The following is a 24,386-nucleotide window of genomic DNA, read 5'->3' as shown; positions in this document are numbered from 1 at the left end:
TGGTAACCCTCCCAGATGTTGATAGGGCATTTAGTGATGATAATGCCACTGGTTGTGAAGGGGAGATGATTAGATTCTCTCTTGTTGGAGATGGTTGGTGCCTAGCACTTGTGGCACCAATGTTACTTGTCATTTTTCAGCCCAAGCTTGAATGTAGTCTATGTTACATAGGGACATGGACTGTCTCAATATCTCAGGAGTTGACTGATGCAGAACATCATGCAATCATCAACAAACATTCCCAGTTCTGACCTTAAGATGGAGGGAAGGCCATTGATGAAGAAGTTGAAAATGGTTGGGCCTGGGACACTACCCTGAGGAATTCCTGCAGCCATGTCCTTGGACTGAGGTGATTGACCTCTAACCACTACAACCATCTTCCTTTCTGCTCACTACGAGTCCAGCCATTGGAGAGTTCTCTCACGATAGCCATTGACTTCAATTTTGCTGGAGTCTTTGATGCCACACTCTGTCAAATGTTACCTTATTATCAACAGCAGCAGCTCTCATTTCCTCTCTTGAAATCAGCTTTTTTGTCTTTATTTGGACCAGGTAATGAAGTCAGAACTGAGTGGCCTTGGTACAACCAAAGCTGAGCATCATTGAACAGGTGTTGCTGAGTAAGTGCCACTTGATAGACTGTCGATGCTACCTTCCATCACTTTGATGATTGAGAGGAGGCTGAAGAAGAAGTAGTTGACTGGATTGGATTTGTCCTGTTTTTCTTTTGTTGACAGAACATAACCTGGCCAATTTTCCACATCGTTGGTAGATGCCAGTGTTGTATGTGTGTTGGAACAGCCTGGCTAGAGGTGTGGCTATTTCTGAAGCAAAAGTCTTCAGTTGGATATGTCAAGGCTCATATCCTTTGCAGCATCCAGTGTCCTCAGTCATTTCTTGATTTCATGTGAAGTGAATTGATTGGCTGAAGATCGGTGTTCATGATGCTGGGAACCTCAGGGAGGCCAAAGTGAATCATTCATTCAGCACTTCTGGTTGAAGATTATTGCAAATGCTGCAGCCTTGTCTTTTGCACTGATGTCATAGAGGTTTACAGCATGGAAACAGGCCCTTCGGCCCAGCTTGTCCATGCAGTCCTTTTTTTTGAAACCCCTAAACTATTCCCAATTGCCCGCCTTTGGCCTATATCCCTCTATACCCATCTTACCCATGTAACTATCTAAATGCTTTTTAAAAGACAAAATTGTACCCGCCTCTACTACTACCTCTGGCAGCTTGTTCCAGACACTCACCACCCTCTGTGTGAAAAAATTGCCCCTCTGGATACTTTTGTATCTCTCCCCTCTCACCTTAAACCAATGCCCTCTAGTTTTAGACTCCCCTACCTTTGGGAAAAGATATTGACTATCGAGTTGATCTATGCCCCTCATTATTTTATAGACCTCTATAAGGTCACCCCACAGCCTCCTACGCTCCAGAGAAAAAAGTCCCAGTCTATCCAGCCTCTCCTTATAACTCAATCCATCAAGTCCCAGTAGCATCCTAGTAAATCTTTTCTGCACTCTTTCTAGTTTAATAATATCCTTTCAATAATAGGGTGACCAGAATTGCACACAGTATTCCAAGTGTGGCCTTACCAATGTCTTGTACAACTTCAACAAGACATCCCAACTCCTGTATTCAATGTTCTGACCGATGAAACCAAGCATGCTGAATGCCTTCTTCACCACTCTGTCCACCTGTGACTCCACTTTCAAGGAGCTATGAACATGTACCCCTAGATCTCTTTGTTCTGTAACTCTCCCCAATGCCTTACCATTAACCGAGTAAGTCCTGCCCTGGTTCAATCTACCAAAATGCATCACCTCGCATTTGTCTAAATTAAACTCCATCTGCCATTCGTCAGCCCACTGGCCCAATTGATCAAGATCCCGTTGCAATTGGAGATAACTTTCTTCACTGTCCACTATGCCAGCAATCTTAATGTCATCTGCAAACTTACTAACCATGCCTCCTATATTTGCATCCAAATCATTAATATAAATGACAAATAACAGTGGACCCAGCACTGATCCCTGAAGCACACCGCTGGTCACAGGCCTCCAGTTTGGAAAACAAAACTCTACAACCACCCTCTGGCTTCTGTCAAGAACGCCGGCCTCTCCACATTCTGTCAAGAAGCCAATTTTGTACCCATTTAGATACCTCACCCTGGATCCCATGAGATTTAACCTTATGCAACAGCGTACCATGCGGTACCTTGTCAAAGGCCTTGCTAAAGTCCATGTAGACAACATCAACTGCACTGCCCTCATCTACCTCCTTGGTTACCCCTTCAAAAAACTCAATCAAATTTGTGAGACATGATTTTCCACTCACAAAGCCATTCTGACTGTCCCTAATCAGTATTTGCGTCTCTAAATGCCTGTAGATCCTGTCTCTCAAAATACCTTCCAACAATTTAACCACCACAGCTGTGATGTGCTAGACTCCTGTCATTGAGGATGGGGATATTGGCGGAGCATCCTCCAGTTGATAGTTTTTTTGTCTACTGCCCTCATGATTCAATGTGGCAAGATAGCACAGCTTTGATTCGACCCTTTGGTTGGGAAATTGCCCTGTCTATTGGATGCAACTTCTGCTGTCTCACATGTATAATAACTTCACCTGCGTTATAACTTCACCAGGTTGGCATTTTGGCTGGAATTCTCCAAACTTGCCTGTAACTGGGATTCTCTGGCCCCACTGCAATCAATGGTGTTTTGGCTGAGTGCCAAATTTCTCCGTTTTCTTACAAGCTCGGAGATTTCCGACCTTCAGTTTTAGCTATGCTCAATGCGCTCCTGCACTTTTCTTTCAACCAGGATTGATCACTTGACTTGATGGTAATAACAATGAGGGATGTTAAAGGAGATGAGGTTACAGATTGCGGTTGAATATACCTCTACTGCTGATGGCCCACAAAGCCTCATGGCTCACAAGTTTGAGATGTTGGAACTGTTTTAAGTTTATCCCAGTTAACATAGAAGGTGTGTTCAGTGAAGTATGCTTGCGAAAACAGGACTTTGTATTCACTGTGTGGTGATCATTCCTACCTATGTTGTCATGGGCAGATGCATCTGTGACCGGTCAATTGGTGAGGACCAGGTCTGGTACAGTTTTGCCCCCTTATTGGTTTCCTCATCACCTTGCCACAATCAGTGCTTCTTCCAAGTGGTTTTCAATACTCCATGGAGGAATACTAATTCATCAGCTGAAGGAGAGTACTACATAGTGATCAATATGAAGCTTCCTTGCCCAAATTTGACCTGTTGCCATGAGACTTCATGGGGTCCGGAATCAATGTTGAGGTCCTGCAGGGGAGCTTCCTCCTGACTGTACACCACTGTGCCACTGTCTGTTCTGTGTATTGTGATGGTGGTGTCTGGAGCATTGGCTGTAAAATATAATTTAGTGACCATGCTTATGTAAGGATGTTGCTTGACTAGTCTGTGGGACAACTCGCCCAATGGTGGCGCAAAATGTTACTAAGGGGGATTTTTGCTTGTTCGACGGGGAGTATCATTATCATTTCCGGTGTCTAAATCTCTGGTCTATCCTGTTGTATTCCGTTTTGATTTGCCTGTAGCAGTTTGATGCAACTGAGTGGCTTGCTAGGCCATTTCAGAGGGTAGTGAAGAATCGATCACATTGCTGTGAATCTGGTAAGAATGGCAGATTTCCTTCCCTTTATGATTTTAATGAACCAGATGGTTCCTTACAGTGAAAGTTTCACAAACTTTTTTATTAAACAACTAAATTTATTTATTGAATTTAAATTCCACTAATTGCAGTGGTGGGATTTGAATCCATGTCCCCAGGACATTAGCCTCAGTCTCTGGAATGCCAGCCCAGTGGCATTACCACTACACCACTATCCATCCATGAGTATTCATGAGGAAGACTGTCTTGTTTTGGGGGCAAAGGGATGGTATTATTGTTTAAATATTTCATATCGGATTTTACAAAGGCAGTCAAAAATACAAATATTATAATACCTGGTGAAGATTTGGAAGAGACTCTGCTGTTATGAGTATTCAACCTTACCTGATATTTAGTAAGACTAAAGAGAGAACAGTCATCAGGTCCAAATGCCATGCATTCCAGGGCACTAAAGGAGAATGGGCAAGTGATGACATAGACACTAACTATACCCTACCAGCCTCAATCCCCCCCAAAAAAGAGAGATGGTAGTTGTTCTTGATGATCTGGAGGATGGGTAGGTCAAGTGCCTATTCAAAAAGGGGCAAAGACAAGCCAGGTAATTATAAGCTGGTTAATTTTGCCTTTCTTGTGGGCAAATGGCTAAAGTCTATAAAGTAGGATGAAATGTGTGAAAATTTGGAAAAGTCACGGATTTGTCAAACATTTTTATGGGTCTGCCTTGTTCATTTGTGTTGTTTGGTCATACTTGACTGATGAAGTGAAATCTTTTTGACAATCATTATATTTTAGTAAAGGCAGTGATAGATATTATAGAAATTGAATTTTGCAAAGCAGAGATAAGGTGCCACTTTAGAGATTTGTTATAAAATTGGGTCATGGCATTAAAGAGAATATAGTCACAAGAATACTTGGTTGGCTGGGAGACTAACAGAATTGGGGGAGTGGGGGGCGAGGTGGAATGGGTGGTTTTCAGCTTGGCTAGATGTAGCTTAGTGGTGTGCTCCAAGGATCTGGGCTGATGACTTTTGTTCACTTATAATAAATGATATAGATATAGGTGCAAAAGGAATTAGGGAAAGGAACAATACAAAAGATTACAGGAGGACAGGTTAGCAAAGCATATTATGGCACTTCTAGCTCAATCAAGGGAAATGGAACAGTGAAAGGAAGTATACCCTAGGTATTGCAATTCTTGAGAGTGAAAAACAAAGATCATTCAGGATGCCACAAATGTAAAGTTTTGCTGAAGCTTGATAGTAAAGCAGTCTAAGCTATAGACGAATAGTAAAGTGCAATTATTTGTGCACAGTCACATCTTGATTCTACATATTTAACACTCATGACATACATTGTGTTTTTACAATTAAAGTTGTTGTTTCTTGCAGCTTTTCATGAGTGGGAATGTTCTGGGTGTGAGCAGCTAATACCCAACTGCACTGAATGTGCTGCCTTAACCGCTGTTGGAACAGTGAGTGACATGAAACATGTTTCCAAGTATAATCATCGAATAGTGCAACCGGTTGTAATCAAGGTGAGCAGTTATGTAAGGCTGAAGTGTTGGTCTTATTTTTCAGTCTCAGTTCTGCACCATCTTCTTTATTACCTGCTGTGTTTTGCTAGATCTGTTTCTGAAGAAATGTTTATTGAAATATCACAGAAAAAGATAAAATTGTAGTTATTTTGTGATGCTCAAATTTCTGTAAAAGAGGTTTTACTGTAAAATGGTTATTGAAAAATAGAGTAACCTGTGAAATAATCTGACTGGGTGTAAAATTATTTTCCTTTATACAGTGAAAACTTGTACAAATGCAGATTTTGGCTTATGAGATTTGGTCAGCTTATGGAAAATGTTCGACTGTTTGGACAAGGAGAAAGTGATAGTGATGAAAGCAGGTGCAGGGATGTCTTTTGTGAAATTGTACAATGTGGGCAGGGTAGAGAATGGGTACCCCATGCCGACACTGTGGTCATTGTAAGTGTGTTGCACGTGATATATAGTTTACACTGCTAGATTGCATATTTGTTTTTGTAGTGTATGAAAAGTCTATCATTATGATTTTGAGGAGCATTGTATTGATGGCTTTTCCAAATAACTCGGCAGGTTTATCCAGGGAATATCAGAGTCATTTTTCCACAGTATCTGTGGCACCACAGTTAGCCTTAGCACCAATAAGTTAGGTAGGGGAATATCAGTAAGGATTCTGTTTCTGATTACTATTATGGCTCCTCCTCGAAGTGTATGTACAGTCTGTAGTAGACAAGGACTAAATTGGGCACTGATGTCTTGGTCTCTGTGGTCAAATAGCCTTTTGATACCCTTCAATAAAAGGTATATTACAACCCTAGCACCATAAACTTTAATGTCCGCAGGAAAGAAAATTGGCAAGTAAAAGTGGAATAAATATATTTATTAGGGTATCACTTAAAAACATTGATTCTTTATATCAGATGATACAGGTAACAGAAATTTGAGCAATTTGTTTAAATAGAAAACTTGGTAAGACACTATGTTGAACGTAATTATTGGGTATGCACATACTTTGATTGCTGTACAGTGATATTTTATGTTCCCATAATTTTAATCCTATAAACTATAAATTGTACCAACACGAAACTGTACAGTAAGTTCAGGATTCCCTGTGCCATTACTTAAGTCCAGTCGAGTACACTTGGATATGCAGTGTGCATTCTATTAATAACTGCATAATATTTGTAAATGTGATGCAAATACCAACTTTCCATTGATTTGTTCAATCTCTTCCTGCAGAGTGGATCAACTGTGTCACTGTCATATGAGGATTTGAAACGCTTATATTCAGAATATAAGGAGGCCATGGATGTATATGCTGAGGTTGAAGGCGATACGGAAAATGAAATCAATAAAAACTCTTATCTGTTTCCAGAGGAAGAATCCAACCTAATTGTTCACTGGTGAGATTAAATATAATGATTCCAGTTATTATCATTTTTCTAACTAAATCTTGCTAGTTGAAGAATTCTATTCATTTTGTTGCTTTTATCATTCCATTTACTAGTTCTCTTCCTTCCCCCAACCCAACAAATCATATTCTTTAACCTGCCACTAAGGCAAGGCTGTAATTGAGGCGAGTTATATCCTTGACTGAAATTAATCAAATTAGAAGTGTTTAATTTTAGTTGATTGTCCTCAAAAACCCGCAGTTAGTTGTGAGAGGCTCAATGGTTTTTGTCGCAAATATTTAGGTATGTGTGGTCACTAAACATTACAACAAGGAGTTGTTGAAATTAAGAGCTATAATTAGCAAAAAAAGGTACTGAAGAAAAAAGTTTTAAAATTTAGCAGTACAGTATTTATTTACAAAACCTTGTGTAATCATGCTGTAAACATTGTTACCTGTTTCTGTGAATTTTCATTTTGAAATTGTTTTGCAATTAACCTGTCCTGGTTTATTCATTAAGCGGTCAAATCACCCAAATGGCTCATTGAATTTTTTTGCCTGCTATTTCTTTCCAAAATTGAAGTTTTAAGCGACATCAAACAGTGACAATAGTGTGATTTAAATGTACTAATTTGAATGGTCTGTTTTATCTTTTAATGTTCATACATGAAGCCCACTTGTCTCAGTCTGGGTGTGACCTGGATATTTTGTCCTAGAGTAATTGGACAGAACAACCATATACAGCTATACATTGTGAGTGGGTGACAGTTGCAGAATTATCATCATCATGCACCAACAATGCTTAAGCTAGATAAATTATAGAATGCTTCTCTCTGCTTTAAAAAAATGGAAAAAGCTAGAGGACATATTTAAAGCATTAGTCGAGTAGCTTTTATAGTGATTTTCTTTGAAATAGCAAGCCATGTTTCTGTGCAAGCAGCAGAGTAAATGTGTAACAGACTAATTACACACCTGTTAAAACCTCAGTTATTGTTAAACTTATAACATATTTATAATTCCAAAGTGTTTTAAATGGAGAGAAAAAAGATCTGTGTCTTTCCTCATTCTTGTGTTCTTTAAAAAATAATGTTGAAAGCAAACAGTCTGCATCATTTGTGTTTCATTACAAGTAAAAGGACTTAAATAAAATTGCTGATATTTGTTGGACAGGTGCAGTACATTTCCAAAAACCAATCGCAAAACCACCAGGTTTACAGTTTGCAATATTGACCTTTTAAAGTTGCGTGATTAGAACAAAACAAATGAAATCAGTAATGTCTGTGCCACAGGAACGTTCAATAATAAATAAGAACTGAGCGACTACTTAAAAATGAGACTGCATTTTCACATGCCTAAATTTCTTATTTGGCCCTAGTTTTAAATTTTACTCGGATCTAAGTTGCATCGTTTTTTCTAATTCTACTTAACATTTTTGACTGCTATTTGTACGGATGCAGCATCAAGATCAGCATGTTTAAGGCCATCTGACAAATGCATAGTTTAGAGTGGGAATTTGTATACCATGCACTTGAATTTAATGTGAGAGGCTCTGTAGCAAGTAGGTAGTAAAGTTCGTAATAGTATAAGAGTAGACACTGGAGCTATTATGCACTCTCAGGTAGCTAATTAAAATATCTCCCATGTAAAGGAATATTTGCTATAAAATTAGGTGAATAGAAAAGCAACTGAAATCCCTGGTCAACCCATGCAGCATTTTATTGACATGCAAATTCCCCATTCCTCATCACGTGATACTAGCAAGGCTATTTGCTCACAAGTCATGCTAATCGAGGCATTAAATTTTAGCACCCTATTGCTGTCTTCAGCTCGGAAGTTATCATAGAAATCATAGAAACCCTACAGTGCAGAAGGAGGCCATTCGGCCCATCGAGTCTGCACCGACCACAATCCCGCCCAGGCCCTACCCCCACATATTTACCCGCTAATCCCGCTAACCTACGCATCTCAGAACTCTAAGGGGCAATTTTTAACCTGGCCAATCAACCTAACCTGCACATCTTTGGACTGTGGGAGGAAACCGGAGCACCCGGAGGAAACCCACGCAGACACGAGGAGAATGTGCAAACTCCACACAGACAGTGACCCGAGCCGGGAATCGAACCTGGGACCCTGGAGCTGTGAAGCAGCAGTGCTAACCACTGTGCTACCGTGCCGCCCTTTATATACAGAAATCATATCATTCAATTTTTTTAAATGTCGATTTTGTTAAATTCTTCTTTGTTGTATGGCAGTCACCTCTGGTAACACACTGATAGGGGAGGGAGAAGTATGAATTAGATTTGAGTGTTGTGAAAGTATGAGTTTTCAAACCTCAGTGGAAGCATAGATTATTTGAAACTATGATTTCAAGGTGTAAAAGATCTTTCTCAGGCTTCTGTATACTGGCTCATCCTAAATTATAACTGGTCATTCTTGAAATGTTTGTTACTAATGTTGCTCTTTGCCAGACATTCTAACTATTTTTTATTATGCACAAGTATAAATGACATATAATCCTCTATATGAACAATAACCAAATGTAATCTTTTCTCTATATAATAATTAGGAGAAAGCAACGTATAAATGGGATGCATATTCTTCGAACACTTTTTCCCAATTCAAGCATGCTGCCTTTTGAGAATAAAGTATCCCTGAAGAAATGTTTAATAGCACCTAGTCGTGGTTCTCCATTCCAACTCCTGGTAAGGAAAATTAAAGTAAGAGATTTGTATATCGTGGCTGTATAATGAACGAAAAAACTCAATTATCAATTCTTTCTGTAAAACAGCTACTTGAAGCATTCTTAATTTATAATATTCAAACAATCATATTTTTGCTTTACTCATCGCCACCTAAGAAGAAACTCTTTGTTACATTTACTTCTATAATGATTAATTAATGTTTTCATCAGTCTTGTAAACAACAAGCATAATAAACTAAAGGTGAACGAAGAGTCACAAAGGTTTTAAATCTAAGGAAGGCAAACTTCGAAGTAACTTGACTGCAGTAGCCTCGGCTGAACTGTCAATGGGTAAACCTCCAAACAAAAGATGGAAAGTGACAAGTATTTGGTACAATACAAAACCAGTACACGTCTCCAAATGGCAAACGCTCCCGTTGTGCAATTAGACCAACAAATGAGATAAGAGACGGTATCTGAAAAGACTTACACAAAGTAGAAATTCAATGGACAGGCAGGACTATAAAATATTAAGAGATGAAAAAAGAGTGTATAAATAATATTTCAAGGGATATCAAAGTTAACAGTAAAGCATTTTAGAAATGTATCAGGAAACAGAGAATGTATTCTGGTTGGATATGATTAGTGATGTTTTACCAGGGATCTTCACCATTTCACCATGACTTTGAATAAATAGTGTTCTATAGTCAAGCTTGAAGAGGACAGCATGTTAGGAGGAACAGTTAATTATATAGACGAGAGCAAGAGGTTACATAGGAACATACACAGATTGAGTGGGCAAAACCGGCAGATAAAGGTTTAGTATGGGATCATTCATTTTTCACTCAAGATGTTAAATCAGTATATTTTCGAAATAATGAAACACTAGCAACAATGAAGGGACAAAATGTACCCAGAAAGTATTGGAATGTTGGCCTTTAACACAAATGGGCTGGAATATAGAGAGAAAAAATGATACTTCAGTTGAACAGTGTGTTAGTCAGACTCAGTACTGCGTTCGGTTTTGGCTACTTCATCTGGGGAAGTACATATTGACTTTGGACCGGTTTATGATTCTGGGACACAAAAGGACTAAGCTGTGAACACAGTTTCCACTTGCATTTCCCTGAGATTAGAAAGATGACAAGTGATCTGATCAAGGTGTTTAAGAGATTTGATCAGGCAGAAACTGAATTTTTTTCACCTCTGGTGAGGGAATACAGTAAGAAATCTCACAACACCAGGTTAAAGGACAGTAACCTGGTGTCACAACACCAGGACTTTAACCTGGTGTTGTGAGACTTCTTACTGTGCTTACCCCAGTCCAACGCTGGCATCTCCACATCATGAGGGAATACAGAACAAGGAGACATGGACTCAAAGTTAATGCTGAACCATTTAGGAATGAAATTGGGTAGCATTTTTTCCACATGTTGGAGGGAATATGGCTTGACAATGTTCAAGATTGAGAATAATTGTTAGGCAAGGGTATCAAGATATGGAGCAAAAGCAGGTAAATAGAATTGAGGTACAGATCCGCCATAATCTAACTGAATGGCAGAATGGGCTCGAGAGGCTGAATGATGTACTCCTATTCCTATGTTCAGCCTCTTCCAAATCCTTAATCATGGATGAGTTTTTTAAATGAGTAAATGCAATCATATTTTCTGAAACAAAATATGCAATTTTAGAATTTGCAGATGAAATGAAAGCATTGTGAACTGTGGGGAGGATAGTGTACAACTTCGAAAGGATATAGACAAGTTGGTGGAGTGCCCAGACAGGTAGCAGATTTAGTTCATTGTGGAGAAATGTGAAGTTATTAATTTTTGGAAGGAAGAACATAAAGGGGCTGCAAGAGCAGAGGGACCCAGGTGTATATGTGCAAAAGCCATTGAAGGCGCAGGACAGGTTGAGAGTGTGTTTAATAAAGCATACATTATCCTACGCTTTATTATTAGGGACACAGAGTAAAAGAGCAAGGGGTGGGGGGGGGGTTATGTTGAATTTGTATAAGACATTAGTTCAGCCTCAGAACTGGATGCAATGTTCCAGCTGGATGGTGTACTTGAGGAAAGATGTGAAGGCATTGGAAAAAATGCAGGAAAAAAATCACGAAAATGTTTCCAGGGATGAGGAAATCCAGTTGTGAAGATAGATTGTGAAGTCAGAAGTGTTTTGCTTGGAGAAGAGAAGGCTGAGGGGAGTTTTGATAGAGGTATTCAAAATCATCAAGGCTCTGGACAGAGTGATGGGGAGAAACTGTTTCCACTCTTGAAAAGATTGCAAATGAGAGGGAATAGATTTTAAAGAAATTGGCAAAAGCAACAAAGTTGACCAGGGGAAAACCTTTTTCATACAGTTGGTGGTTAAGCGCTGGAATGCATTGCCTGTGTGTGTGGTGGAGGCAGATCCAATAGATGCACTCCAAGGGGAATTAGATTTTTATCTGAAAGGAAGAATATGCAGGATTAAGTGTGGGATGGCTGGGGAATGGCGCTAGATGAGTTATTCATTAAGCGAGCCAGAGAAGAAAGGGTCAACTGACTGGCTTCCTACTGCACTGTAACAATTCTGTGATTCTATTTGTCTAGCCAGATTTGCAACTAGACCATTCAATTTTATATGTAAGGAAGATGCTCGCAGTGTTGGTTTGTATATGATAGTTAAGTTAATTTTAAAGAAATTGTTGATTACGTTCTTGCGTTTCATTAAATTCAATGTAAGAGAATCAGTGAAACTAATCAGCATTATATACAGGGGTGTAATTTAAAACACTTGTCTCCTGCCAGCTCAATATGACTTTGCGCATGTGTAGTGGTCCACACAGATGTCACTCTGCTGCACCCAGCTGGTCCTGCGCCAATGTGTCAGAAGTCCTTTAAATGGAAATCCGTTTATTCAATACAAAAACAAATATAACTCTGGCCCTTCAGTAAAAGCATCCCAATTTGTTATGCAGCACAAGGGAGGAAAAACGAGAGAGGAAGAACTGAGAGACAGAGTGAGTTAGGACCATGCAACACAGACGGATAAAGTATTGGTTCCAAAAAACTTTGTAAAGTCTGCTTTTACTGTTATTGTATCAAAGACAAAAACAGTATTAAACAGTACTAATCTTGCACTCAGAGTGGGGTTAGCAGGAAGTGATTAAAAAGTCCCATGTTTAACCCTCATTTGCCTGTTGTAATCTCTGCAGATTTAAGGTTGAGATATTTTAAGGCTGAAGTCATGGTTAGAGAAACTGTCGAACTGTGCTTGTGCAGCAAATACAGACAATTTAAAAACTACTGAAATGGAAGTACAAAGCATTGTGGAAGTTGATGTTCCATAAAAGTTTATAAGTCTGCATTATTAAACAGGGATGGGGGTGGATGTGGAGAATGAGACAGCATTCAAAGTATTCCTCTGAAGGCTACTTTCCCTTAATATGTTCAGTAGGATTCATCTTGCCTTTATAGCTTTTACCTTCAACAAGAAAACAACTTGAAATAAATAAGATTTTGAACTGTATGTATTCTGTTTCCAGCAATATTTGCCCTTTGACCATACTTGAAAAAAGAATGGCCTGGAATTTCATAAATGCATGCACCAAAACAACAGCATTTTTAACGCAAATATTAGAATTTTCTTGATCTTTTGTTACCACCGAGTGAAACTTGCACTTAAATCCTGCACTGCTCATTAATGTAGCTCCACCACCGTGCAAAGAAAAATAGGGAACAGGAGTTTACTGCATTTATGCCAGTTCTAAATACAGCTTGTATTTCAGGCATTTTTCTTTTATTTTTCTTCAGTGAGATGTACACTTTTTTCTCGATCTTGGATTACATTTTTACAGCATCTGAACAAGTTTAATTAAAAATTGAAAAACTTCCATGCTTGCATTTTCTTAAAACAAATATGGTTATTATACATAAGGGATGATTTGATGGCTTCAAACCTTCAATTTGGTTTTCATACTTAAAACAATGAATGTCCTGCAAGTTCAAACTTTTCCTCAGGCCCTTATTTCTGCCTGTTTTAGGTTGGTTTTTAGGTTACAGCATATGCTACTAGATTCTCAGTAAGTAGCATAAGTTGCCTGGAGCAAGGTCGGTGTAAATGTTTGCTTACTATTTACACCATTTGAGGAAATTCCAGGCCAGTTAGAACTAAAGACTTGATTGTATTTAGATTTGTTGGGATACAGGCCAAACAGGACTGAACTTTGTAGCTTCCAAGTTTCAACAATTCAGCAGAGAAGGACCACCATAAAAGACCAGTTTCAACTGACATCTTGAACAAAGTGGGTTTAGAGATTTGGTATTATGTTTAAGGGAATTCCTGCTTTGGGGAATTAAAGTAACTCGTCTAAAGGTGATTCCTTTAAGAAAGATGTATATGACTTGCATCAATGTTATGTTATACCATCTGATCTTAACATCCCTCCTCTATTCTGTTCTAGTCTCACCAGCTGCAGGTCGGGTATAGCTGGCTGTTTGTAGGTGGAGGTAATCTGAAACTTCATATTAACGCTTCTGAGAAATGTGCAGAACAATGTGGCTCCTTTTTAGTCCTGCTCGGAGAAGGAGATATTGGTAGGTAATCAGCTTTACTTTTTGTGCTCTTTATTGTTCATATTCTATATCAGAGGACAAATTATCTTAAATTCTTCCAGTTCACAAGCTACAGGCAGAAAATAGGGTTAAATTTATAAGACACCCTTTTATTTTAAATCATTCTGTTCTAGTCTGTTTATGATTCTTTAGCTGTAAATAATGCTAATAGAGATAACTATATGCTCTCATGTACCTTTGTACCTCAGAACTCGATAGAGGTGCAGCTTGTATGCAGTGATTTCTGCCTTCCCTGGTCTATAGACCGTACTGATCCAGATTGCACCATGTTTTGCACCAGTGTGGGTATGGAGTGCTACTGTGGCAGATCTCAGGGGCTTAGCACAGTTGGAGAAACAGATGGCTGAAAATTGCCTATATCAAAACTATTTTTCTGCCTAAATATTTTATATTTCACTAATGGGCCCAAGCACAGCTGCACTTGGAGTGAGTTGCAAAATTCCTAGCCAGTTTTTCTCTCGGACCTCTCCACACCAATCCCTAAATACTAGGCATCCGGGCTTTGCAGATAGCCATATATCCAACATTCAAAACGTGCAAGTGGCAGATGTGGCAACGGTGGGGTTTCCGTCTTGTGGCACCCACTGAGCATGTATCTAATGACATCTGTAGGTGTAGCTGTTACAGATGGGATCAAGTAGCAGAAATCCACCAAAAAATCAGCAGGGGGCAGTGGAATGCCAAGGCCACAGAATTCTACATTGTGAGTAGCTGAAATGAGGTAGGCGGTTGAAATGACCAGATTACTGAAAGAAATGACTAACTCACAGTCTGCTTCCCTGGTCTATTCATAAGCATTTACTGTTGAGACGAAAAATTTAAAACCATTAATATAAAATAGGTGGGTGAGTTTTGGTGAGCTGGTTCTGCTTTTGTCATACTTACCATTTATTGTTATAAGAGCTAGAAAGAAACACAAAATTGTTGAGCAAAATTCTTTTCAGCTATATTTTTAATGTTACAATCTTGTGCATATTGCTCTTTGTCCCAATTCTTCCACAATAATTGGCCCTTGATCTGTTTTATTAAATGAGCGACATTACATCTTTACACCAAATACCGTGTGAATTGTTTTTGTTTTAAAGACAGATAATCCTTTTTTGCCTTTAGTGTCGTTTTAAAGCAATGACACCATTGAGATGTGAAATAGCTTTTTCTTTGACGGAGAATCATTTCATTTTAAATAGCAGACTGTACCATTTTTGTTGTTTACACTCAAGAAAAATGTAAGCTGTATACAACAGCAAGTATCCCAGGATGGTGTACAGATACATCTTGAGATGTATTTGAATTATTTGCAGTTGTGCCAGTCTTCATTGTCCTGTATAATGTTGGCTGCTGGCACTCCTAAACACACCAATCCTAACAGAAGGCCTTGCCATGTAAATATATTTTTTCTTCCATTAAATCATTTTCTTTCTTGCTGCTGTTGGATATATACACTTTGGTTCAAACCACCACAGTAGGTTTGCCTTGACTTGTGTGCAAACTACTGAAATGATTGTATACTTGGGTATAATTTCCAATGCAGAAATAGTTGGTTAACAGGTTTGTAGTTCCGTGTAAGCCTCCACCTTTCTTTGCTTCATTTGCACCCAATGAGCATTTATTTTTCTTCTCGCATGTATTCCTCCTTGAATGCATCTAAGCTATTTGCTTCAATTAGTCCATATTCCACATCCTATCACCTGAATAAAGCTCTGAAGAAGAGTCATAGCTTGAAATATTATCTCTGTTTCTTTCTCGTTGATTGTTGCCAGACCTGCTGCGCACTTCCAGCACATTCAAATTTCTAACATCCACAGTATTTTGCTTTTATAATACTGAGTAGAGTTGTTTGTGATAAATGTTATAATTAATTGTAACTATTTGATTTTCATAAAATACAGTTTATGCGAATTCACATTATTGGCGGATGACCATTTTACCAGCTGGAGAGCAAACAGTCATTACTTGTGTTGGATCCATCTAACTGAGGATGCTCGGTGTTGCCAGATGAATGTGTCGGTTATGTGCAAATATTCATTATTTATCCAGATTAAAACTTGTTATTTGAATGCATGTCTGTGGACATATTTACATTCCAAAATGTGGTTTAAGTTGTACTGTTAGACTACACTTTGATTAATGTATGTTGGCAGTACTGCACAACAATTCAGTGTAATTTGCAAAACATTGCCTCTGAATAAGTTTGATATGGCTTTTCTGAATTCCAGGTAATCTTCCCTTTCTTTTGACCCCTCTTTGTCTGCATCTAATGCATAAGTTAGTCCAGAAAATGTTAACTATTTTGCAAATGAAAGCTATATAAATATGACTTTTTGATTGTTTACTGTCTCTATTAACTAATGATGCAGGATAAATTATCATTGATGTTTTCAGGGAGAAATGACTACTAATTACCAATTTCATTTCGTCTATGGACAAAAGATAATTTAAAAGAATGAGCTGAAGAGTATAAGAATTCTGGGGAATAGGTGAAAAATATTTTCAAAATAAAATAATGGCAGAGTACTAATTGTTTTGTTTAAAGCATGGTTTATCTTTGTTTTTTTTTAATTAAGTTATGTGACTTAAATGATAGTACTTGTGTATGAAATATGGTGGCTTGGAAAACTGGCAATAATTTTAATATGGCCTCACCGTGTACATAGTTTCAAACTTTGTAAAATTTTGCTTTGTATATATACATATAAACATATATATATAAAAATATATTTGTATATGTGTAAAGGTAAGGAATCCTTGAAATATGTTGCCTTTGATTTTTTTTGATAAAAGAAAAATTTGAATCAAAAAGTAAATGTTATGTTTAATGTTTAAGTAGCTTAGTGTTTTGTTCAAATTAAAAAAAAATCCAAGTGTGATTCTAGCCTCTCTTTTTCGGCATTCCAGGGGAAATGTTTGAAATTTCCTTAATAGCTATGTACAAATAATCTGAATGTGATGAAAATACTGCACCAGCTGAGAACTCCTGTTACAGCTGCATATGATACAATCATACATACAGTGGTCTACATACTTCCAATTGATATTACATAACATCAAAATAGCAAGCAGAGAGATTATTCATGTATGTATGCGTGGAACAGACAGCAGGTCACTTAGGAGTGTTTTAAGTTGCGAAGGATCATGAGAAGCCTGATCCAGTAAAGGAACAGAAATCAGCATGTTCTTTAGGAGCGGATACAATATCAATGTTTAAGAGGCATCTTGACAGAAACATGAATAGGCAGGGAATAGAGGGATCCAGACCACGTGGAGGCAAAAGGTCCTTAGAAAGGCTTGGTGGGCCCGAGGGCCTGTTTCTGTGCTGTACTGTTCTTTGTTCTGATTCATGATAGCATTTTTAAGATGATGTGGGTGAACTTTAAGTTTTTTTTTGTTGTTTATTTCTTAACTTTTTTTTCAGCAGGTGAGTGAGGGAATGAAAAGGATACTCAGAAGTGCATTAATTCAGTTTGTAGCGGTTAATACTTGTGTTATTGGCCTTTCATAAATGCTCCTGGAATAGAAAATTTTATAACTGTTATTGATTGGGTTGGTGGTTAGTCAATGGGACATATGGTTTTGGTGTTCAATACATCATGATATTTTTACACAATGGGAATTTTCCCACCACTACAAAGGCTTCTGAGGTGCAAAATTCTCTGGACCATTTGCCATCATTTTAATTATGTAAATAGATGGTGCCTTACATTTAAAAGAAAAACAACTTCAAAATGGATTTTATTTTCAGCTATGAAGTTGTTAAAAAATTAGATTAATTATTTTATCTGATGAACGGCTGTACCTGAATTGTTAGCTTATCTGTTCTGTCCATGGATGCGATGTGACCTAATGTCTGACTTGTTTTAAATTGATTTTCATTGGATCAGATGCTGCATATCTCAGCTGGATCAAGATGAAACAATGGTAGACATTTGGCAGATAGAGATTGATTCACACTGATCTTTGTTTACCATTGAACCCTTGAGAGTTCATAGCACTGTACCAAAGACACAGCTTCTCTCTCCACGGGTGGAGTTGGCTTGTCTTGCCAGCCTACTCACTTCCCGGCTCTCAGCTAACCTTGGCAAAGACCACACTAACTCGTGCACAATGCACGATGAGCGGTCCAGACTAATCCGTGTTGACCACCTTATGTGATGTGCTTGATTAACCAATGAATGTAACTGGGAGTTCTCTGGAGTAATGAATAATAATACTGTGCAAGAACAATAGACAGGCAGAGAGACTGGAAGAGGGACATCTGGTGGAAGGAAGATTGGCAACATCTTTACTATAAGTCTGAGGGAGAGAGAGGGCGAAAAAAACTGAAAAGCTGGTGTACATTTTGAATGAATTCCTAATAGACACTTGGGATTTACCACAAGGTGTCAGTGAATTCTTGAACCTAATCCTACATAAACCTACAGTTGTGTTGCAGCTGAATGGGTTTTCAGGATAACCAGATAATATATAGTGTGATTTCTGAGTATCTTTCATGTACCAGTTATAGGCATTGGGGATTTCTGAAATCCAAGGTCTATTTGTCAACTGTGATATCAGCATAAAGAAAAATCCATAATGGAGTGAGTCAAGGTTCGCATCTATAGCTGTTATAGTTAATTTTCCAAATATCCATCATTTTGGTGACTCAACTCTGTGACCCTGAGTTTAGGTTCAACCCAAATTTTACATATAATTAATTTGAACAAATTCAATCAATTCATTATTGGGGATAAGCTTACTGTCCCTTATTTGGCAATATAATGCAATCTCACCAAGACATGCTGTCATACTGGTCAAGTTTTCTGAGGCTAGAACCTCATTGTTGGTCACGGTGAATGGAAGCTGTACAATGCAACAGCTGACCTGCAAGTATTTGAAGATAACAATGGGTGACTGAAATTTAAAGCATTTTATTTCCCAGTTTGATGAGCAGGAGATTCACATGGTGACAAAATTAACTATCAACTTGAAAGTGCTGACATAAGCTGGGATTTCCAGTATGGCCTTTTGGATGGATTTCCTTGCTGATCTGGTTTAATAATGGGCCTTTGGAACTTTTGAGTTCTTGGAATCACTTATTGTGATATACATTTCAAACTCTGGCGTGACGTACTTTAAGTTGTGTGTTTATGGATTTTTGCGGTACTCTTAAACCACTGCATCTGTGTTATGTTGATGGTTCATAACTTTTATCTCTCGGTGTTCTTTGGGTTCTAACTTTTCTACATAGTTCCTTCTTCATGATCAGTAACTTCTTCTAATCATGGAGAGAGATCTCAACTTTTGATATTGGATCAGCCGCATTAAACATCTCTCCCAACTTGTCACTCCAATGAGGTCAATAAAAAGGAGATTAGGAAAGGATCATGTAATATCACCAGAAATTAATATTACCCCCATTATCTGCATCCAATCTTTTGCCACATTGCGTTCTGCATTCAATTACTTTTGTAAGTTGCCTGCTGGGGGAACAGAATCTATTATTTACAATGCAATGACTGAATCTCGACTGTTTGATCTTTGTCTAAACATGAATATCTTGAATGTTTCAATTAATCAAGTACATAATTTCTTTAGATCTCTTTCAGGGCTAATCAACTACAACCAACTCAACTTTAGTTTTACTGAATAGTTTGGCCTCACCATATCATCTAACCTCAAATATAACATAACTCTTCTAATGCATCCTAAATGTTTTGTCTTTATTGTCAATTTTTTTCCAATCAACATCTCTAGACTATAAACCCCAATTTTTATTCGTTAATTGAATACTGCTCCCATTTTGTGAATACTCTGAAACATGGTGATGCAAAAAAAGGTAATGGTGGTGATGCCTCTCTAACTTTCAACATTTCCCTCAATTACAACCTTCATTGTAACAATGCTACTCGGGGCTTTTTTTATTTTTCTTAAGCTGCAAACATGTTGCTCTGCATACCTCCTACGTCCTCACTTTTTAAGTCATGATTATCATCGCTAAACTGAATTTTTGGTAAGAGTCCAACTTCAATCAGCATAAAGGTGCCAGGAATATGAATACAACAAATGTTGGGTTTTGGATTCAAAAATTAAGTTTTAAACATTTTTTCAAAATTAAAAGCACACAGCACTGGAAATACAAGGCACTCTTGTCACTTTCTGGAATGAAGATGATTAATGCCGCAGGAGCTTTGGATCTGAATTCTGGTGAAGGGTGTTGTAGAACCTAAACATCCCGAATGCTGATGGGTCTTTGAATATTTCTGCAACTTTGTTTTTTCTATCAGGTTAGCAGCATTTGCAGGTCTTTTTTCCTCTTGGATGTTTGAATATTTACCATTAAAGTCTCTCAGTTAGCTCATTTACGTTCATTACTGCACTAGTGAAAGTCATTAGCTAACTCACATGTTTAAAAATATAGAGCTTATAGATAGTATTTTAAAGTAAACAAAACTAAATCCTTGAGATTTTAACATGTGAAATCTTGTGCAGGTATTATGAATGTTCTTTACTCATTCCCATGGGTGCCATTGAAATGCAGATTTTGTCAAAGTTCAGATTCTGCCTGTTTATAGATTAGAGCCAGAATATGTGAAGTTTGGGATAATAAAAATGATTGTAACAGGTACATTGGAGAAATAGATTGGAAAGGGAAAAGTAGACAAGGTAGTGATGTCTGCTATGACATTTTTGACAGTTATTTAGTTAATCACATCTACGCTCTGTTTTGATATTTATTTTAGTACTTGTGGTTTTTTGGGGTAGGGTCACTTGTGCCCTTTGTATCAGTGTGTTTGTCTGACTGTTGTGCTGTTTACTTGAGCAGTGCTATTTGGAATAGAACAAGTTGAAAGAAAGCAATCATACAGGTTTATCATTTAATAATTCAACAGATTACTGATTAATATTTGCATTCCAGGTGCCTTGTTGAAATGTGATCCGTCCAGTTATAGTGCTTCCTGTTTGATCAAAGTGTATTAAAAATTGACCTGGTTGCATACTTTGTACAAGGACCAATGCAAATTTTTGTGCATGTAAATGAGCTAAAGAAATTGTCCTTCAGCTGGATGTCATTCAACTTTATCGTGGCTGAGGAAAACAGAAGCAAAAGTATTTTCAACTTTGAAAAATTAATTAAATTCAGAATTGAGTATATTACTTTGAAGGGCAATTAAGGGTAGGCAGCAATGCCCCACATCCTGTGAAAAAATATAAATGAACATAATAAAATGGACACAGGGGAAGATTATTCAAATGTAATTCTTCTATCTAAAACTAATCTATTTTTGTAATGCATGGTTAAGTTTTTTTTTAAACTTCAATAGTAATGCACATTGTGATAATCTTTGTTAGCTGAAAGTTTATTTTCCAAAATTAACCATCCAAGGACCCCTGAAATTCTCTCTGTTTGCTGATAAGGGTGGTATCTGAAGTAAAGTAATTTTATAGATTGTTGGGGATGATAGGTCACCTGCAAACTGCTCGTAAGCCAAGGGTACACTGCATGTGCGAGACTGACATTGAGTATTTGTGTGCAATTTTATTGCCACGGATTCCCTTAGATTTTATAGCATGAAGAATAGGCTAGCTTGTAAATAGTGCAATGTTTATTGTGATTATGTTAAGTGATTTTCGAGATGTCTGAGGGGTACAATTTTATATTGAATAATGAATAGGAATCTCTACACTAAGTTTTGGTATTAGTCTTATTAAATGCACAAAAGAGCACATAGTGCTATACAAGGAAGAGCGACGATTGTGGGATCTTTCTGTGCGCTATTTAGGTGGCTTCTTTTGTTGACGTTACATTGACTGCACTTCTCATTGGATGTGAAATGCTTTGAGCCATACTCGGGAAATGTTGCAATATGAATACAATTTCTTTTTTTCTCTGAGAACATGTTTTTCACTCATTCTGTTCATTTTACAAGAAGCAGCTGTGCTTTGGATTCATGTCCACAAGGGTGGAGATGGAAACAGCTGGTTATTTTACTTGCAACTCACATTTATCTCTGAATCATAATTTGGATCACCTCTTGGTGAATGATAATATTTATTATGCCAAAATTCAACAACTCAAAGTTTGCATAGATTTTGGAGTGTAACCCTCAAGTACGAACAGCTGAGAGTACTTAATAAGAAACAACAACAGTCCAAGAAAATATCCACCCTCTGGGCTACTCTTTAACATTGCATAAACTTGGGAACAGTGATAATTAATTTACTTTGAAGTGGTTAGTATTTAGGGTGGAGTTCCATCTATGTCATTAACAAATTCTTTGTTTTCTATCTTAGTAACCATTGTGACTAGGAAAACAGAAAATGCTGAAAACATACAGCAGGGCAGTCAGCTTCTGTAAAAAATAATAACAGGTTATGATATTTTGGATAGATATCCCCTCAGCAGATCCATAGAAATTACAGTATTGAAACATGTCTTTCAGTCCAACTAATCCATGTCAGCGTTTTCCTTCATTCACAAATGCAATCTTATTTTGAGTGTTGACATTTCTGTCTCAACAACTAACTGGAAATGCCTTTTGGAAGTGTAGGTGCATCAGCCTAAAAATTCAGGTGGGAATGCAAAGGAACACAGGGCATGATCCTCGCAATGAAATGATGCCTGAGATACTTCCCAGTATTGGACTCCAGGCATTACTCCCACGAAGTGGACAGGCTGTGGAGCAGTGGTGTCCAATCTTTTTAAGCACAAGGTCACTTTCGGCATCAAAATGCAGCATGAGATCTAGTAAAAATTTGACTTTACTGAAACCCCCCCAAAATGCATAACACTCGCCTAAAATTGTGACACCTGTGCTTGCACACTATCTGAGAGTGCTGTGAAGTCTGGGTCGTAGTTTGCGATGGCTAGTCTCATACAGTCGATCAGATGGGCATCTGTGAGACAAGTGCAACTTGATGATTTTCATCTAGGGAAAAAAGCCACCTTTCAGAGATATGAGGAACCAAAGAAGGTCTTCACCCTGCGCACAATGTTAGAAGAGGGTACTTCTGTTTACAATTCCCCCAAAATCTTTTGTCTCTTGACCTAGCTTTAATCTCTGTCATTTTGCATGGTGATTATTTCCATGACCAGTCCACTGCTTTGTTCAAACACCCGCTGAAATGTTGCAGTCAGTTTGCCAATATCCACTTGAAGAAAAGGATTTATTACAAACATAATGATTTGTTCCATCTAATTTCTGAAATCGTGTGTTGAATTCCTTTTACAATTTGTTCAGGTGGTCACAGAATTTGTTTGGATGGAACCCTTTCTGTTTGACCTGCTGTTGGGTTTTGGAAGTGCTGAGTAAGTTTATTCTTTAACTGGGAGGACCAGTGGCCCAGTTTCAATTTGAACATGTTCATTGCACTGATCATGTGTGACAAGTTTCTGTTCCTCCCCTGCAGTTCACAATTCAGCTAATTCAATGCTGCACTTACGTCCATAAGAAACGCCAAGTCTAGCAACCATCTGACAGTTCGCTGTACACTTCATTTCTTGATTTAACAAAGGTGACAATTCAAGGAACAAATCTAAAAATCTCTGGAGGACTTTTTCTCGACTTAACCACCTTCTATCTGCATGAAGGATTAGCTCAATATAGGTGGCATCAAGCTTATCAAGTAACGATTTGAACAAGCGATGTTACAGAGCTCTGGCATGAATTGATGATCTTGATAACTCATTACATGAGAAGTCAATAACCTAGCTCACTAACACTTGTTGGTGGATAACACAGTGGGAATTGACAAAGGAGGGAAATTTAGGAACATTTCTGTGAAGTGCAACAAAGCCTGCATTGACGGTGCACCATCAATTATGATTGAAACCAGTTTCTTGATCGGAAAGTTTTTCCTCAGGTCACATACCTTTTAAATTCATTGTAGACATCCTTGCCTCTTGTCTTCTCTTTGAGTGCTAAAAGAGTGAGGAAGTCCTTTTTGTTGCATCTTTGTTTTCATTTGCATAGCCAATCAGCTGTGCCGTATCTGTCACGTCTACTGAACCATCAAACTGCAGTGGGAAACAGCCTGATAAGTCCTGGACAACAATTTGTCAAGACACATCCTCGGACAACAATAGCCTACTGGCTACCGTTAAAGCACCAAGCGGCATGCTCTTGAAGGCTGCCATTTCATCTTTGTTTTTAAAATCTTTGAACAAGGTTTCGGCAGCCTCCTTGATAACTTTGCCATTGTTGAACAGTTTCTTATATTAGTCTTGCCTTCAGCCACAGGTTTTGAAAAGAGTGACTGTTGAGCTTGCAATATTCCCTTTAAACCACCCCCCCCCCCCCAACTTTCTTTGTCCGAATGGCATTGGTGAAAGGGAAATTTTCATTAAATTTAGCATGTATTGGCTTGTGATGCTGTTCCAAATTACCTCTTTTACTCTGTTGACAAATGGCCTTGCCTTGATATTCCAAAAAAGAAATTAACCTTTCCATTCCTGAAGGAAATGGTAGGGTTTTGTCCTTTTGGAGGTCCCTGGCTCCTCGTTAATCTTTTGCCTTCGTCCAGTTTAGT

The 24,386-nt window shown here is 38.0% G+C and overlaps 1 protein-coding gene across 2 annotated transcripts in view; it reads left to right on the top strand.

Annotated features, from left to right (window-relative positions):
- c25h6orf89 (chromosome 25 C6orf89 homolog) overlaps positions 1 to 16,415 on the top strand; it is a 29,762-nt gene extending 13,347 nt beyond the window's left edge. The window contains exons 3-7 of one of the 2 annotated variants that reach the window (XM_078242313.1): positions 5,052 to 5,197; positions 6,434 to 6,597; positions 9,151 to 9,286; positions 13,712 to 13,844; positions 15,773 to 16,415. In XM_078242313.1, the coding sequence (XP_078098439.1) occupies positions 5,052 to 5,197; positions 6,434 to 6,597; positions 9,151 to 9,286; positions 13,712 to 13,844; positions 15,773 to 15,855 (662 nt within the window). In that variant the 3' untranslated portion in view covers positions 15,856 to 16,415. Of the gene's footprint in view, positions 1 to 5,051; positions 5,198 to 6,433; positions 6,598 to 9,150; positions 9,302 to 13,711; positions 13,845 to 15,772 lie in introns of both variants that reach the window. The other variant, XM_078242312.1, reaches the window with a different exon arrangement.
- Positions 16,416 to 24,386: the final 7,971 nt, after the last annotated feature.

The sequence above is a fragment of the Mustelus asterias genome, chromosome 25 (assembly GCF_964213995.1).
Source record: "Mustelus asterias chromosome 25, sMusAst1.hap1.1, whole genome shotgun sequence".
Lineage (NCBI taxonomy): Eukaryota > Metazoa > Chordata > Chondrichthyes > Carcharhiniformes > Triakidae > Mustelus > Mustelus asterias.
Note: the sequence above shows the minus strand (reverse complement) of the source record. Positions and strands in the feature narration are given on the sequence as shown.